General features: G+C 69.2%; 2 protein-coding genes across 5 annotated transcripts; both read right to left on the reverse strand.

Moving 5' to 3' along the window:
- Window positions 1-1,746: 1,746 nt before the first annotated feature.
- Window positions 1,747-6,053, reverse strand: ECM1 (extracellular matrix protein 1). The gene is made up of 7 exons (XM_065653583.1): window positions 5,970-6,053; window positions 5,380-5,457; window positions 4,739-5,040; window positions 3,432-3,791; window positions 2,621-2,838; window positions 2,040-2,127; window positions 1,747-1,954 (listed from the first exon to the last, which is right to left on the reverse strand). The coding sequence occupies exons 1-7, from the start codon at window positions 6,010-6,012 to the stop codon at window positions 1,790-1,792; spliced, it is 1,254 nt and encodes a 417-aa protein (XP_065509655.1). The 5' UTR covers window positions 6,013-6,053; the 3' UTR covers window positions 1,747-1,789.
- Window positions 6,054-7,278: 1,225 nt separating this feature from the next.
- Window positions 7,279-15,932, reverse strand: TARS2 (threonyl-tRNA synthetase 2, mitochondrial). Of its 4 annotated transcripts, none has more exons than XM_065653580.1 (18): window positions 15,853-15,932; window positions 15,483-15,679; window positions 14,823-14,946; window positions 14,606-14,727; window positions 14,421-14,538; window positions 13,944-14,008; window positions 13,788-13,866; window positions 13,571-13,717; window positions 13,383-13,481; window positions 12,281-12,456; window positions 11,759-11,921; window positions 11,182-11,319; window positions 10,510-10,587; window positions 10,294-10,358; window positions 9,014-9,115; window positions 8,513-8,585; window positions 8,127-8,241; window positions 7,279-7,438 (listed from the first exon to the last, which is right to left on the reverse strand). In XM_065653580.1, exons 1-18 carry the CDS (start codon window positions 15,910-15,912, stop codon window positions 7,290-7,292), a joined length of 2,070 nt encoding a protein of 689 aa, XP_065509652.1. In that variant the 5' UTR covers window positions 15,913-15,932; the 3' UTR covers window positions 7,279-7,289. The 4 variants fall into 4 exon arrangements, with proteins under 4 accessions (XP_065509652.1, XP_065509651.1, XP_065509653.1 ...); XM_065653579.1 differs by having other exon boundaries at window positions 10,294-10,394; XM_065653581.1 differs by having other exon boundaries at window positions 10,294-10,394; window positions 15,483-15,637; window positions 15,853-15,912.
- Between the last annotated feature and the right edge of the window lie 1,200 nt (window positions 15,933-17,132).

Here is a 17,132-nt window from a genome sequence, read left to right on the forward strand (position 1 = left end):
CCCAGTACGGCCCAGTGCTCCCAGTACAGTCCAGTGCTCCCAGTACGGCCCCAGTGCTCCCAGTATGGCCCCAGTGCTCCCAGTACAGCCCCAGTGCTCCCAGTACAGCCCCAGCACTCCCATTATGGCCCCAGTGCTCCCAGTACAGCCCAGTGCTCCCAGTACGGCCCCAGTGCTCCCATTATGGCCCCAGTGCTCCCAGTATGGCCCCAGTGCTCCCAGTACAGCCCAGTGTTCCCAGTATGGCCCAGTGCTCCCAGTATGGCCCAGTGCTCCCAGTACGGCCCAGTGCTCCCAGTACAGCCCCAGTGCTCCCAGCACAGGCCCGGCACGCCCGGTACGGCCCAGTGCTCCCAGTACAGCCCCAGTACGGCCCCAGTACAGGCCCCTTGCTCCCAGTACGGCCCCAGTACAGGCCCAGCGCGCCCGGTGCTCCCAGTACGGCCCAGTTCTCCCAGTGCTCCCAGTACAGCCCCAGTGCTCCCGGTACGGCCCCAGGGCTCCCAGTACGTCCCAGTGCTCCCAGTACGGCCCCAGTGTGCCCAGTACAGGCCCAGGGCTCCCAGTATGGCCCAGTTCTCCCAGTGCTCCCAGTACAGCCCCAGTGCTCCCAGTACGGCCCCAGTGCTCCCAGTACAGCCCCAGGGCTCCCAGTACAGGCCCAGTGCTCCCAGTACAGCCCCAGTGCTCCCAGTATGGCCCAGTTCTCCCAGTGCTCCCAGTACAGCCCCAGTGCTCCCAGTACAGGTCAAGTGCTCCCAGTACAGCCCCAGTGCTCCCAGTACGGCCCCAGTGCTCCCAGTACAGCCCCAGTGCTCCCAGTACAGGCCCAGTGCTCCCAGTACGGCCCCAGTGCTCCCAGTACGGCCCAGTGCTCCCAGTACGGCCCAGTGCTCCCAGTACAGGTCTCGTGCTCCCATTATGGCCCCAGTGCTCCCATTATGGCCCCAGTGCTCCCAGTATGGCCCCAGTGCTCCCAGTACAGCCCAGTGCTCCCAGTACGGCCCAGTGCTCCCAGTACAGCCCAGTGCTCCCAGTTTACTCCGGGTGCTCCCAGTTCACCCCACCCATAAACAGTTTCTGTTCCAGCCCGTCCCGGCGCCTCCTTGGGCCGAGTCCCAAACCCCCCGAATTCACCCCAAAACGCCGCCACCCGCCCTACGGTGCCTTTATGGCGGGGGGGGTGTCGTGGGGGCCATGGGGACACCCCGGGGGGGACACGGACAATGTGGGGGATGTGGGGACACAGGGACCCCCCGGGATGGTGGCGACACGGGTGACACGGGTGACAGTGACATTGTGGGGACATGGGGGGGGCACAGGGACACCCCGGGGGTGACGTGTGGCCACGTGCCCCCCCCACCCCGCCCGGACGCCTGGGTCCCTCGGGCGCACCCGCTGTCCAAACAGGGCGCGTCACCCGGTCACACCCGGCGCCACAAACACCGACACACCCGGGGGGCCCCGGGGGGGACCCCGCGCTCTGCAGGACACACGGACACCATGGGGACACACGGACACCATGGGGACACACGGACACCATGGGGACACTGAGACTTGGGGGACCCCCACACAGTGGGGAAACTGAGGCACGGGAGGCCCGCCCTCCCCGCTACGGGGACATGGAGGGGACCCACGGACACCATGGGGACACACGGACACTATGGGGACCCCCCCACAATGGGGAAACTGAGGCACAGCCCCCCCCCCACACACACACTCTGGGGACACCGAGGCACTCGGGGGTGACACCAAAGCACCTTTATTGTCCCCCTGTCCCCGGGGGGGCTCAGAGGTCGTATCCGGGGGGCGGGGGGGGCACGGCCGCCCCCAGCGTCACCTGCGCCAGGTAGGACGAGTCGAAGCAGCGTCGGCGCGCGGGGCCCCCCCGGGAGCAGCAGCCGCGGGGGTCGCGCCAGGGGGTGGCGCAGAGGGCGGCGATGGCCTGGGACAGCTGGGGACAGCGGCACGGGGGTCAGGGGGCTCGGGGGGGGGTGGGTCCCCAAAGCCCCTGGACCCCCCACCCCGATGTCACTCACCTGGTCCTGGGCGCAGGCGCTTTGCTGCGGCGGGGGGACAGGGCAGCACGCGGTTGTCACGGCCCCCAGGAGCTCCGGGACCGGGCGCCTGTGGGGACACGGGGGGGTCACCGGGGACACGGGGGGGTCACCTGCCTGGGGGGGACAGGCGGGACACGGGGGGGACACAGGGACGCGGGGGGTCACCTCCCTATGGGGGACACCAGGGACATGGGGGGGGTGTCACCTCCCTATGGGGGACACCAGGGACATGGCGGGGACACCAGGGACATGGGGGGGGGCCACCTCTTGGGCAGTGGGGGTCTCCCGGACACCTGGGTCCCTGAGACGGGGGTTCCTGGGGGATGGGGGAGTCCCGGACACCTGGGTCCCTTTTTGAGATGCGGGGGCCATGGGGGATGGAGGGTCCCCCCCTTGCTCAGGGTTTGGGGGTGGGGGGTCACCCCTCCCGCACTCCTGGGTCCCTCCTCCCCTGTAGTGCCCCTCCCCCAGCCGCTGGGGGGCGCCCTCGCCTGCCCGGACGCCTGGGTCCCTCAAGGGGGGTGTTTTTTGGGGTTTTTTTGGTTGGGGGGGGCACCCACTTCTTGGTGACGAGGCGGGTGGGGGCGCAGAGCGAGCGCAGCAGCGCGGGGCCGGGCCGGGCCAGGCTCACGTTGTACAGCTCCCGGTCGTAGTTGGGGTGGGGGGCGGCGGCGGCGAAGCAGCGGCCGCGGGAGCCCGCCCCGCGCTGGCAGCACCGGTGCTGCCCCGTCTTCACCGCCGCCTCCTCCTGGCAGAACCGCTCCAGCCCCGTCTGCCACTGCGGGGGGGAAACAGGGTCAGCCCGGACGCCTGGGTTCCCCCCTGGGGTCATTCTCAGAACACCTGGGTCCCTCCTCGGATGCCTGGGTCCCTCCCCAGCCCCCGGACGCCTGGGTCCCTCCCCAGATGCCTGAGTCCTTCCTAAAGGCAATGGTCCCCTCCCCGGACGCCTGGGTCCCTTCCTGGGCATCTGGGTCATTCCCAGGACACCTGGGTCCCACCCTGGACGCCTGGGTCCCTTCCCGGATGCCTGGGTCCCTCTTTGTCACCTGGGGTCATTCCCAGAACATGTGGGTCCCCTCCCCGGATGCCTGGGTCCCTCCTTGTCACCTGGGTCCCCTCCCCGGATGCCTGGGTCCCTCCTTGTCACCTGGGTCCCCTCCCCGGATGCCTGGGTCCCTCCTCGTCACCTGGGTCCACTCCCCGGATGCCTGGGTCCCTCCCAAACACTTGTGTCCCTCTCTGGACTCCTGGGGCCCTCCCGGACGCCTGGGTCCCTCCCAAACCCACGGGTCCCAAGCCAAAAAACGCAGGTTTCTCCCCGGACGCCTGGGTCCCTCCCTGCCCGCCGTGTCCCCCCGTGTCACTCACGGCGCGGCGTGCGCAGTCCAGGCTGTGGTTGCGGCAGCAGCGGCCGAACTCGCGCTCCAGGCGCAGGCTCATGCGCCCGCGGGGGCTCGAGGGGCCGGGGAGGCTGCGCCGCAGCCCCGAAAACCCGCAGATGTTCCCCAGGTTGGCGGCCGTGGGCTCCCCGGGGGGGAAGGGCGGCGCGGGGACGTCCCAGTCGGTGACGATGGCGGTGGGGGGGTTGTCGGCGGCCGCGGCCGCGACGGCGTCGGGGCCCCGCGCGAAGCAGCGGCGCCGGGCGGCCCCTTCCTGCCGGCAGCAGTGGAATTGCCGCGTTTTCACCCCGAACTCGTCGGTGCAGAAATCGTCCAGCACGTCCGTCCACTGCGGGATGGGGGGGCAGAACTGTCACCAATGCCGCGTGTCACCGACCCCCCGGCAGTGCCTGGGTCCCCTCCCCAAATACTTGGGTCCCAGCCTGGACACCAGGGCCACCTTCCCAAACTCCTGGCTCCCTCCTAGTCACCTAGGTCCCCTCCTCAGACATGTGGGTCCCTCTGTGTCACCTGGGTCTCTCCTGTCCCCCCCCGTGTCCCCTGGGCCACCTTCCCAAAAGGCTGGATCCCTCCCGGACGCCTGGGTCCCTCCTTGTCCCGAATCCCTCCCCAGTGCCCGGACGCCTGGGTCCCTCCTGGCCCCGGGTCCCTCCCCAGCGCCCGGACGCCTGGGTCCCTCCTGGCCCCGAATCCCTCCCCAGTGCCCGGACGCCTGGGTCCCTCCTTGTCCCGAATCCCTCCCCAGTGCCCGGACGCCTGGGTCCCTCCTGGCCCCGGGTCCCTCCCCAGTGCCCGGACGCCTGGGTCCCTCCTGGCCCCAAATCCCTCCTCAGTGCCCGGACGCCTGGGTCCCTCCTTGTCCCGAATCCCTCCCCAGTGCCCGGACGCCTGGGTCCCTCCCGGACGCCTGGGTCCCTCCTGGTCCCGAATCCCTCCCCAGTGCCCGGACGCCTGGGTCCCTCCTTGTCCCGAATCCCTCCCCAGTGCCCGGACGCCTGGGTCCCTCCTGGCCCCGAATCCCTCCCCAGTGCCCGGACGCCTGGGTCCCTCCTTGTCCCGAATCACTCCCCAGTGCCCGGACGCCTGGGTCCCTCCTGGCCCCGGGTCCCTCCCCAGTGCCCGGACGCCTGGGTCCCTCCTTGTCCCGAATCCCTCCCCAGTGCCCGGACGCCTGGGTCCCTCCTGGCCCCGAATCCCTCCCCAGTGCCCGGACGCCTGGGTCCCTCCCGGACGCCTGGGTCCCTCCTGGCCCCGGGTCCCTCCCGTGCCACTCACCGCGCGCCGCGCGCAGGGCAGCGGGTGCCGCAGGAGGCAGCAGGCGCTGAGCCGCGGGTGCAGCGCGGCCAGAGCCGCCGCCTGGCGCCGCAGGTGGGCGAAGGCGCTGGGGGGCAGCGGGGGCGCCGGGGCGGCGGCGGGCGGCTGCTGGCAGTGCCGGGTGACCGCGGTGGCCTCGGGCCAGGCCGGGGGGAACCCGTCCAGGGCGCTGCCCCAGAACGGGGGGCCCAGCGGGGGGCGGGTGACACCGGCGGCCGCCAGGACGTCGGGGGGCAGCGGCGGGTCCTGCTCCTGCTGCAGCACTGGGGGGGCGGGGTGTCCCCACGTGTCACTATGTGGACGCCCCGGCCCCGTTTGTCCCCCCGCCCCGTGTCGCGGTGGCCCCCGTCCCCAACCCCCGCTGTCCCCACCCCGTGTCCCCCCCTCCATTCATGTCCCCCCACCCGCGTCCCCCCATCCATGTCCCCTGTCCCCATGTCACCCCCCACCCCCCTTGTCCCCCCCATCCACGTCCCCATTCCAAGACGTCCCCCCCGTCCCCAACCTCGGTGTCCCCACATCCATCCCCAACCCTCCCATCCCCACGTCCCCTCCCATGTCCCCACGTCCCCCCGTGTCCCCCCGCGGGCCCCCGTCCTCACGCTGCTCCACGTGCGGCTGCCCCAGCTCCAGCTCCAGCGCCTCCTGTGCCACCTGCTGGGGACTCTCCGGGGCCACCACTGTCACCGGGGGGGACACAGACACAGGGGCTCAGCGGGGACACCCCCAGTCCCACGGGAGCCCCATGCTGGGGAGGGGACCCAGGCGTCCGGGGAGGGGACCCAAAAGTGTCACCAGAGATCCAGGTGGCTGGGGAGGGGACATGGAGAGGAACCCAGGCGTTCGGGAAGGGGACACAGGTGACACAGGAGGGGACCCAATGCGTGGGCAGGGACCCAGGCATTCGGGTGTGGACCCAGGTGTCCGGGGAGGTGGCCTGAAAGTGTCACCAGGGACCCAGGCATCCGGGGAAGGGGACCTGGACAGGGACCCAGGCGTTCGGGAAGGAGACACAGGTGTCCCCAGAGGGGACCCAGGCGTCCGGGGAGGGGGACCTGGACAGGGACCCAGGTGTCCGGAGAGGGGACCCAGGTGTTTGGGGAGAGACAGAGGTGTCCTGGGGAGGGGACCCAGGCGTCCGGGCGGGGGACCCAGGCGTTCGGGGAAGGACCCAGGCGCCCGGGGGACTCACCGGCGGCGCCGAGGATGAGGAGGAGGAGGCCGCGGGAGGCCATGGCGTCGGGCGCTGTGGGGCTGCGCCGGCTCCGCCGCCTTTTGAAGGGCCGGGCGGGGGCTGAGTCACCTCTGACGTCGCGGGGGGGGGACACGGGGGTGTCACGGGGCGGGATGGGGGGGACACGGGGGCCCCGTCCTGTGTCCCCAAACGGGGTCACGGGCACGACCCCAAGGGCCCCGGCCAGGCCGGGGGGGTCGGGGCACCGGGGGGGGTCAGGACAGGAGCCTGTGTGTCCCCCCCAGTGTCCCCCCCCGGGGACCCCGCGTCACGGCCAGGGAGAGCGGCCGGATTTCTGCGGTTTTTGTCCCGTTTTGGGGCTGCCCCACCCGCTGAGTCAGCGCCGGGGGGGCACCCAGCGAGGGGTCCCGGGGCGGGGGGCTCAGCCCCTGTGCCCCCCATGGGGACCCCCGCTGTCACCGCCTTGGTCACCTCCTGTCACCGGGGGCCACCGGGCTGCGCCCAGGTGAGGGGGGGACACAGCCCTGTCCCCCCCGTGTCCCCCCCCCGGTTGCCCAACAGCGACGTGACCGAGGTTTGCGCAACCCCCGCCCCCCCGCCGCGGACCCAGGCGTCCGGCGGGGAAATCCCGGGACCCAGGCGTCCGGGGGCGGGGGGGCAGGACATGACACACATGGGGACCCAGGTGTCCGAGTCGGGGGGGGGACACCCCAAATGTCTGAGGGGGGGTATCCGGGGCGGGGGCGGCACTCAGGTGTCTGGGGAGGGACCCAGGCGTCCGGGTGTGGAAGGGAAAAGGAACCCAGGCGTCCGGGGTGCGGGAGCACCCCAAATTTTGGGGGGGGGGAATGCCCCAAATTTCTGGGGGGGAGACACCAAACATCTGGGGGGGGACCCCAGGTGTCTGGGGAGGGACCCAGGCGTCCGGGTGCAGGGAGGGAAAAGGAACCCAGGCGTCCGGGGTGGGGGTGGCCCCCCCCAAATTTCTGGAGGGGGACACCCCAAGTGTCTGGGGGGGGACATCGAGTATCTGGGGCGGGGGGGGTGACCCCCAGGTGCCTGGGGGGTGTGGGGGAGGGACCCAGGCGTCCGGGTGAAGGGGGAAAAGGGGACCCAGGCGTCCGGGTGGGGGGGTGCACCCCAAATTTTTTGGGGGGTGTAGGGGGCACCCCAAGTGTCTTGGCGACACCCCCCCCACCTCCAAGCGCCCTGTCCCCCCCCCCGGGGAGGGCAACGGGAGCAGCGGGGGGTGGGAGATGCCCCGAGCTGCCCAGCGGCGGGTCCGGGTGTTTGGGGGCGCGGGGGGGGCCGGGGGGGTCAGAAAAGCTCCTCGGCGTTGGGGACGCGCGTGTCCCGCAGCTCCTGCAGCCGCCGCAGCGCCGGGCGCAGCTCCCGCTCCCCGCGGTGCCGGTTGTCGCGGGTGCGGACGCTGACGGTGCCGCGGGAGCGTTCGCGGGGACCCACCACTGTGGGGACGCGGAGCCACCGTCACCCCCGGGGGGCAAGGGGGGGGCAGGGGGGGTCCCAGGGGGTGTCCCGGGGGGTCACAAGATTGGGGAGGGGTCCCAAGAGGGTCTCGGGGAGGGTCCCAAGAGGGAGAGGGGCCAAGGGGGGAGGTCCCAAGATGGGGGGGTCCCAAGGGGGTGTCAGGGGGTCCCAGGGGGGTCCCAAGGCGGGGTCCAAGGGTGGAGGGAACAATGCAGGGGGTCCCAAGATGGGGAGGGGGCTCCCAAGGGAGTGTCATGGGGGTCTCAGGGAGGGTCCCAAGGGGGAGAGGGGCCAAGGGGGGAGGTCCCAAGATGGGGGGGGTCCGGGAGGCGCCCCAGGCGGGGTCCCAACACAAGGGGGGGCCCAAGAGGGTCGGGGGGGGCGGGCAGCCAGGAGGTCCCAGGGGAGCACAGGGGATCCTGGGGGGGTCCCAGGGGGTCTGGGGGTCCTGGGGGGTCCCAGGGGGTCTGTGGGGGTCCCAGGGGGTCTGTGGGGGTCCTAGGGGTGTCTGTGGGTCCCAGGATGGGTCTGTGGGGGTCCCGGGGGGTCTGTGGGTCCCAGGATGGGTCTGTGGGGGTCCCGGGGGGTCTGTGGGTCCCAGGATGGGTCTGTGGGGGTCCCGGGGGGTCTGTGCTCCCGAGGGTCCGTGCTCCCGGGGCCCCTCACCCATCTGGAAGTTGTACTGCGCCAGCTGCGCCCGCCGGATCTTCCTGCCCAGGGTGGCCCCCGCGTCCCCGTCCAGGTCGGCCTGGAGACCCCCCCCCCGCAGCACCGCCTGCACCTGCGGGACCGGGGGGACACGAAGATGCGAGGGGACGTGGGGGGACATGGGGATGGGGGGACATGGGGGGATGTGGGGGGACATGGGGGGACATGGGGAGATATGGGGGGACATGGGGGGCACATGGGGAGGATGTGGGGACACGGGGCTGTGGGGGACATGGGGACACAGGAGGACGCAGGGGACTCAGGGATGGGGGACACAGGAACGGGGGGACAAGGAGGGACATGGGGGGACAGGGGGGGAAAGGGGGGGTGACACTGACACTCACCTCCCGGGCATAGGGCTCCACCTCGGGGGACTGCGGGATGACCATGACCTGGAGTGGGGACAGCCAGAGCGGCCTGGGGACACCAGAGAGGGACATGGGGGGACAGCCAGAGCAGCCTGGGGACACCAGAGAGGGACATGGGGGGACAGCCAGAGCAGCCTGGGGACACCAGAGGGACATGGGACATGGGGGGACATGGGGGGACATGGGGGGACATTGGGCGGGGGACATTGGGCGGGGGACATTGGCGGGGGTGACAAAGAGGGTGACATCAGGGGGGACATTGTGGGGGGAAACTGTGGGGGTGACCCAGGGCTTGGGGGTTCCCCATAGTGAAGGTGCCCAAGAACGGGGGTGTCCCCAGGATGGGGTGTCTGGGGGGGGTTCCCCTTCCCAGCCCCACTGATATTTTTGGGGGGGTCCCAGGGCTGTGGGGTGTCTGGGGGTGTCTGCATTCGGGGTGCATTCGGGGTGCATTCGGGGTGCGTTGGGGTCCCTCACCAGCGCCCCCCGCAGCTCTCGGCCAGCACCGCCAGCAGCCGCTCCAGCGAGCCCAGCACGGCGCGGTGGATCAGCACGGGGCGCTGCGGCCCCCCCAGAGCGCTGCCGCGGGTCACGCGGCCCCTCAGCCCACACGAACCGCCATCCGAACCCCCAAACCCCCACCCGAACCCCCATCTGAACCCCCAAACCCCGACCCGAACCCCCAAACCCCCACCCGAACCCCCATCTGAACCCCCAAACCCCCACCCGAACCCCCAAACCCCCATCCGAACCCCCATCTGAACCCCCAAACCCCCACCCGAACCCCCAAACCCCCATCCGAACCCCCATCCGAACCCCCAAACCCCCACCCGAACCCCCAAACCCCCATCTGAACCCCCAAACCCCCAACCGAACCCCCATCCGAACCCCCAAACCCCCACCCAAACCCCCATCTGAACCCCCAAACCCCCACCCGCACCCCCAAACCCCCACCCGAACCCCCATCTGAACCCCCAAACCCCCACCCGAACCCCCAAACCCCCATCCGAACCCCCATCCGAACCCCCAAACCCCCACTCGAACCCCCAAACCCCCACCCGAACCCCCACTGCCCCCTGAACCCCCACCCGAACCCCCAAACCCCCATCCGAACCCCCAAAGCACTGGGGACAGGGGGGTCACACAGCCCCCCCGAACCCCCTCAGCCCAAACTCCCCCCCCAGTGCTGCCCCCCCAGCCCCTTTTCCACCCCCTTTACCCCCAAATCTACCCCATTCACCCCCAAATCCTTCCCCCCCAGCCCCTAATCTGCCCCATTTCAGCCCCAAATCCTGCCCCCACCCAGTCCCAAATCTACCCCATTTACCCCCAAATCCTGCCCCCCCAGCCCCATTTCCACCCCATTTACTCCCACATTCTTCCCCCCAGCCCCATTTCCACCCCCTTTAACCCCAAAATCTACCCCCCAGCCCCATTTCCACCCCATTTACCCCCAAATCCTGCCCCCCAGCCCCTAATCTGCCCCATTTACCCCCAAATCCTTCCCCCCAATCCCATTTCTGTCCCATTTACCCCCAATTCTTGCCCCCCCAGCCCCATTTCCACCCCCTTTACCCCCAATCCTGCCCCGTTTAGCCCCAAATCTTACCCCTCCAGCCCCATTTCCACCCCATTTCCCCCCAATTCTTGCCCATTGACCCCCAAATCCTGCCCCCCAGCCCCATTTCCACCCCTTTTCCCCCCCATTTCCCCCCAAATCTCGGCCCCCCAGCCCCAAATCTCGCCCCCCCCATTACCTCATGTACTCCAACCCGAATCTCTCCGGCATCTGGAAATCCAGCTGGATGGTCCCGCACTGATGCTGCCGCCCCAGCGCGTCCCGGATGCGAATATCGATCTAAAACCCACCGTTTTTAGACAATTTTAAGGGGCGGGGGGGTCCCCGAAGGTCCCGTTTTGCCTTTGGCAAAACGGGACCTTCGGGGACCCCCCCGCCCCCCCGAAATTCTCACCTTAGGGCCGTAAAAGGCGCCGTCCCCAGGGCTGAGGTCCCAGGGTTGCCCGAAATTTCGGAGGCTGCGCTCAAGTTGCTGGGGACGCAAAAATTTGGGGGGGGGACACGGAGGGGACAATGCGGGGGACAGTGAGGGGGGGGCGTTGGGATTGCGGGGGTGTGGGGAGGTGGGACGTGGGGACAAAGGTGGGACATGGGGCATGAGGACAAAGGTGGGAGATGGGGACAAAGGTGGGAGATGGGGACAAAGGTGGGAGATGGGGACAAAGCTGGGATGGGGGGACATGAGAACAAAGGTGGGACATGGGGACAAAGCTGGGACGCGGGACATGGGGACAAAGCTGGGACACAGGGACAAAGTTGGGACACGGGGACAAAGTTGGGACACGGGGACAAATGTGGGACATGTGGACAAAGGTGGGACATGCGACATGAGGACAAAGGTGGGACAAGGGGACAAAGGTGGGACACCATGTGTGGGCCATGGGAACAAAGCCGGGACAGGGGACACGCTGGAGGTGACACGCGGGGGACACGGGTGACAGGCGACACTGGGGACAGCACCCACCGCAGCTGTCCCTGTCCCTGTCTCTGTCCTCGTCCCTGTCCCCATCCCCACCCCGTCCCAGGTTTTGGGGTCCCCGTCTCAGGTTTTGGGTCCCCGTGTCACCTGCTCGGCGCGGTCCCAGGTCTCCGTGTCCCCGAGGAAGCCGGGGGGCCGCGTGGCCAGCGCCAGCCGGTACGAAAACCCCAAAACGCCATAAACCGTCCCCACAAAGTCCAGGCAGGCGGCCACCTCCTCCTCCAGCTGGGGACAGCGGCTCAGCGGGGGCCGGGACACCGGGGGGGTCAGGGACACCGGGGGGGCCGGGGACACCAGGGGGTGTTGGGGACACCGGGGAGTGTCGGGGAGATCAGGGGGCCAGGGACACTGTGGGGGTGTCAGGGACACCAGGGGAGCGGGGACAGCAGGGGAGCGGGGACACCGGGGGGATGTTGGGGACACCGGGGGGATGTTGGGGACACTGGGGGGTCAGGGGCACTGGGGGCATGGGGACAGCAGGGGCTTGGGGACACCGGGGGAATGTTGGGGACACTGGGGGCATGGGGACAGCAGGAGCTTGGGGACACCGGGGGGATGTTGGGGACACCGGGGGGTGGGGGACACTGGGGGCGTGGGGACAGCAGGGGGTTGGGGACACCGGGGGATGTTGGGGACACCGGGGGATGTCAGGGAGGGCACAGACCTGCTCGGGGGTGCAGAAGATGTGCCCGTCGTCCTGCGTGAAGCGGCGCAGGCGCGTGAGCCCGGCCAGGCTGCCGGGGGGCTCGTTGCGGTGCAGCACCCCGAAATCCGCCAGCCGCAGCGGCAGCTCCCGCCAGGAGCGCGGCCGGTGCGCGAACATCAGGCTGGGGGACGGGACGGGACGGGGTCACCCCCCGCCACGTCACCCCCCGCCGCCACGTCACCCACCCCCCGGGGACGGGGCAGGATCGGGCCCGGAGGGGTAGAAGTGGGGCCAGAGGGGGGAATTTGGGAACTGGGGGGGGACAGGTCATGGGTTTGAGCGACAGGGACTTGGGGACCCCCCTCCCAGTGCCCCCCCTGTCTATCCAACTTCTCCCCAGTCCATCCCAGTGCTCCCCGTTCCCTCCCAGTTTGTCCCAGTGTCCTCCGCAACCCTCCCAGTGCCCCCCCAGTCCACCCCGATGTCTCCCCAGTCTATCCCAGTTCTCCCTGGTCCATCCCAGTGCCCCCCAGTGCTCACCAGTGCGCGGGGCAGTTCATGGGTTTCAGGGACAGCTGCTCGTCGTCCCCCTCGGGGACAGTGACGGGGAAGATGTTGGGGCCGTAGTGCTGCCAGTGACCCGAGCGCTGCCACAGCGCGCGGCGGAACAGCGTGGGGGACACAACCTCCCGGAACCCCCGGGAATGACACTCGGACTGTGGGGACAATGGGGACAATGGGGACAGTGACATCAGCGTGGGGGACACAACCTCCCGGAACCCCCGGGAATGACACTCGGACTGTGGGGACAATGGGGACAATGGGGACAGTGACATCAGCTTGGGGGACATGACCTCCCGGAACCCTCGGGAACAACACTCGGACTGTGGGGACAGTGACAGTGACAATGGGGACAGGGACAGTGACATCAGCGTGGGGGACACGACCTCCTGGAACTCCCAGGACCGATACTCGGACTGTGGGGACACGGGGACAGGGACACCAGCACAGCCCCGTGCACAGGGACGGCGGGGACAATGGGGACACCAGCATGGCCCTGTGCATGGGGACAGCGACAATGGGGACAGGGACATCACGCCAGCCCCACACCGTTGGGGTGTGGGTGCTTGCCCTGCAGGGAGGGAACGGGGACAAGGACAGGGAGGGATGTGGAGGGACATGGGGACACAGGACAACACGGGAGGACACGGAGGGATGGGGGGACACAGGGGGACAAGGAGGGATGTGGGGGGACACAGGGGGAGACACAGGGGACATGGGGACACAGGAGGATGGGGGAACATGGGGCACAAGAATGCGGGGACAAGGAGGGACGTGGGAGGCCAAGGAGTGACATCAGAGATGACAGTGCCATCCTGAGGTGACAGTGCCATCCTCGAGGTGACAGTGCCAACCCCCAAGTGACAGCGCTGTCCCCGAGGTGCCCGTGCCACCTGAGGTAACAGTCCCAGCCCCGATGTGACAGTGCTGTCCCCAAAGTGACAGCATGAACCCTGAGGTGTTGGTGCTGTCCCTGAGGTGCCAGTGCCACCCCAAGGTGCTCCCACTGTCCCCAAAGTGCCCGTGCCACCCTGAGGTGACAGTGCTGTCCCCAAGGTGTCCCCGCCGTCCCCAGCCGTACCCGGATGAAATCCAGCAGCGCGTTGTAGACGTGGGCGCCGCGGGGCAGGAAGAAGCAGCTGCCGGGGCTCAGGGGGTGGAAGAAGAACAACTCCTGCTCCTGGGGGGGACGGGGGCGCATTGGTGACCCCCCCAGCGCCCCCCGCCCCCGTTTGGGGCCCGTTTGGGTGGGCCTGGGTCGCCGTTCACCTTGCCGATGCGGCGATGGTCGCGCGCGGCCGCCTCGTCCTGCGCCTGCTTCCACCGCGCCACGTCCTCGGAGCGCGGGAAGGCGACGGCGGTGACGCGCTGGAGGTGGCAGCGGGTGACACCCCCGCGCCACAGCGACGCCGAGCTCTGGGGGGGCGCGGGGGGCTCAGCGGGGGGGCCTGGCACCGGCACCGCCCCCCAAAAAAGTGTCACCCACCGTGAGAACGCGGAGCGCGCGGATCAGCCCCGTGTGACGCAGGAGGGGACCGGGACACAGGTGGAGGACGGGACCGCACCTGCGGGGACACGGGGACAACGTGGGGACACCGCAGGGCCCCCCTGCGGCCCCCCAGCGTGGGGTCCCCTCACCCACCTGTACACGGTGGCCGTTGGGGACGTCACCTCGTCCTCAAGCTGCTGCAGCTGGAAGTTGTTGTGCTGGGGGGAGACACAAGGTGACAGTGGCGCAGGGGACAGTGAGGGGGGTGACGCTGCACTGGGGGGGCCAGGGGACACTGAAGGGTGTGACAGTGGCTTGGGTGACACTGAGAGCGGGGTGACACTGTCCTGGGAGCACCAAGGTGGGTGACAATGACACGGGTGACACCGAGGGGGGGTGACACTGTGCTGGGGGGACCAACGACAGTGGCATGGGGGGTGACACTGAGTGGGGGTGACACCAAGGGGGTGACACCGTGCTGGGGGGACTGAGGTGGGTGACAACAACACAGGTGCCACCGAGGGGGGGGTGACACCGGTCCCTGTTCTCCCCCTGCCCCACAACCCCACCCAGGAGCGTCCCCAGGTCCCCAAATGGGGCTGGGACAAGGAGGGGACAGAGGGGACACACCTGGAACAGCTGTGCCAGCTGCGGGCGCGTGGCCTCCAGCCGCTCGAACCGGTGGCCCCCGCGGGCGAACGCGGCGCACGCCTCCTCCAGCGCCGGCAGGTCCCCCCCCTGCACCGTCCTGCGCGAGGGGACACGCTGGGGACACCGCGCCCACCGGGGACACCCCGCATCCCGTCCCCCCGTACCTGTCCCCCATGTCCATGTCGCAGAAGAAGCCGTCCTCGGTGGCCCGCGCGCCGCAGAACGTGGCCCCGAAGAGCTGCTGGGCCGCCGCGCCCAGGACGCAGGCGCCCGAGAGCCAGAACGCCTGCGGAGGGGACGGAGGGGACGTTGGGGACACAGAGGGGACGTTGGGGACGCGCAGGGGACACCCCGGCTGCTGTGTCACCCCCCTGCGCTCACCGTGCGGCCCTCGGGGGAGGAGAAGTCGAGCAGCTCCAGGTCGGTGTCACCTTCCAGGGGACGGTCCAGGTCCTGCAGGGTCCCGTTCACCCGGGCCACCAGCACCACCTCGGCCAGGCCACCCCTGCGGGGACATGGGGACAGCGGGGGGGACCCTGGGGACATGTGGGGATGTTTGGGGGGACCGTGGGGTGACTCTGGGGACACCGTGAGGAATCCTTGGGACACCAGGGAGACTGTGGGGACACCGTGGGGACATTGTAGGGACCCTGGGGACCTCATGTGGACCCTGTGAAGTCACAGCGGGGACATCGTGGGGACCCTGGGGACACTGTGGGGACATCGGGGGGACCCTGGGGACCTCGTGCAGACCCCGTGGGGACGGTGTGGGGACATGGGGGGGATCCTGGGGACACTGTGGGGACACCACGGGGACCTCATGGAAAAAGTGGGGACCCCGTGGGGATGCTGGGGACACGACGGGGACCTTGTGCGGACCCTATGAGGTGACAGTGGGGACATCGTGGGGACACTGGGGACCACGTGGGGATCATAGGGACAGTGTGGGGACCCCGTGGGGATGCTGGGGAAGCCATGGGGACCCTGGGGACTTTGCGGGGACCCCGTGGGGTCACTGCAGGGACCCCGGCCCGCACGTACCCCAGCTCGGTGGCCACCTGGAAGGGCGTGGTGTGGCGGGCCCGGCCGGGCAGGCGGGTCCCCCCGGGCAGGGCGATGCGGATGGGGGCGCCCGGGGGGGGCCGGTCCCGCTGCCCATCCCGGTCCCGGTCCCTCCGCTCCTGCGCCGCCCGCAGCTGCTGGAACAGCCGGAAGCGATCGGGCTCCGGCGCCGTTACCTGGCAACGGGGGCCGGGGTCAGCGCGGGGGCAGCGCGGGGTCAGGACGCGCCCGCCCCTCCCGTGGTGTCACCGTGAGGGCACGACGGCGGGGACCCCGCGGGGTGAGGGGCAGCGCGGGGGACGGGACTCCCGGGGGGACTCGGGGGGCCCGGCGGGGGGCCCGAGCGCACCCGGTGTCGGCGCGAAGCTCCCGCGACGAGCAGCCGCCCCCCGGCGCGGGCGGACGGCATGGCGGGGCGCCCCGCCCCTTCCGGCGCCGGCCGGAAGCCGGGCTGCCCTGAGGGGGCGTGACCAAACCGCGAAAGCCCCGCCCAGAGGCGGGGCAAAGGCCCGTTGGTCCCGCCCGGGAGGGCGGGGCTAATCTGGATTCCCCGCCCAGGAGGGCGGGGCTAAGATCGCGGGGCCCACCCCCTGCCCGGTGTGGCGGGAACGGCGCGTTGCCTCAAGTTCCGCCCCCCCCGCCGAGGCCGCGTTGGACTCGCCCGGCCGTGGCGAAACCCCGCGGGCGGGACGGAACCATCGACCAAATAGGGGGGAGCGCGTCCCCCTCCCAGCGCTCCTACAGCCCCCGGGCCGGTGGCCGGAGAGTACCGGGGGTTTAACCCCCGCCGACCCCCCGGTTCGGAAGGAAACCCCCCCCGGTGCGGGGACACAGCGGGGGGAATCCCCCCAGGGCCGAGCTAACCGACCCCCCCCCGGACGCACAAAGAAAAGCTCCGTCACCTCCTCGGTTTTTGTAATCTTTATGTAGATATTTAACCCTACACCTTTATCAAACATATATGATGGATTCTAGCAACTAAAAAAAAAAAAAAAAAAAAAACCAAAAAACCAAAAACCAACCAAAAAATAAAATAAATCAAGTAAAATTCCAACTTCATATAAAAGGCGCCGTGGGGCGGCCCTGGGGCGGGGGCAGCGGCCCGGGCCCCCCCGCGCCTCCGGGAGCCAGAGATGGAATTAAAAAGTGATTATTATATATACACACACGTACAAAGTCAACAGTGTTCCCAGGGGAGAGGAAAACCAAAGTGGAACGGAGAGAGAGCAAGAGGCGGGGGCTCGCCGAGCCGGGGCCGGGACCCCGCCGCCCTGGGCAGCGCGCCCACGCTCATTTGCCCTTTTTTACCTTTTTTTCGGTGTTCTGTTTTGCCAGGGGAAGGGGGGGTCCCCTCGGCTCCTCCCGCGGCAGCGATTTGGGGGAGAATCCGCTAAAAAAGCGACAGCCCAACAGCGCGTTGCAACTTCCGCCAGTTTCCAGGGGAGGTTTTTTTGTTGGTTTTTTAATACTTTTTTTTCCTTAAACTTTTTAAACTACTACTGGAAGTTTTTATTTCGACAGCAATGCCTCTTTTATTTTTTTCCATTAAAACTTTTTTTTTTCCTTCTTTTTTTTTTGCTAGTGTTGCACCAAAGTGGGTGCGCTGGGGAAATACAGAACAAAAAAAAG

Source organism: Caloenas nicobarica, chromosome 31 (assembly GCF_036013445.1).
Source record: "Caloenas nicobarica isolate bCalNic1 chromosome 31, bCalNic1.hap1, whole genome shotgun sequence".
Lineage (NCBI taxonomy): Eukaryota > Metazoa > Chordata > Aves > Columbiformes > Columbidae > Caloenas > Caloenas nicobarica.

Excerpts from the sequence above, each read along its gene's own strand:
- ECM1 (XM_065653583.1), bottom strand. The coding sequence starts at position 6,012 with ATGGCCTCCCGCGGCCTCCTCCTCCTCATCCTCGGCGCCGCCG. Across the intron at positions 5,458-5,969 it reads CCTCATCCTCGGCGCCGCCG|TGGTGGCCCCGGAGAGTCCC; the intron begins GTGAGTCCCCCG and ends CCCCGGTGACAG. Across the intron at positions 5,041-5,379 it reads GCAGCCGCACGTGGAGCAGC|TGCTGCAGCAGGAGCAGGAC; the intron begins GTGAGGACGGGG and ends CCGCCCCCCCAG.
- TARS2 (XM_065653579.1), bottom strand. The coding sequence starts at position 15,912 with ATGCCGTCCGCCCGCGCCGGGGGGCGGCTGCTCGTCGCGGGAGCTTCG. Across the intron at positions 13,867-13,943 it reads CCAACGGCCACCGTGTACAG|GTGCGGTCCCGTCCTCCACC; the intron begins GTGGGTGAGGGG and ends GTGTCCCCGCAG. Across the intron at positions 8,242-8,512 it reads TGGAGCCCTATGCCCGGGAG|GTGCAGGCGGTGCTGCGGGG; the intron begins GTGAGTGTCAGT and ends CCGGTCCCGCAG.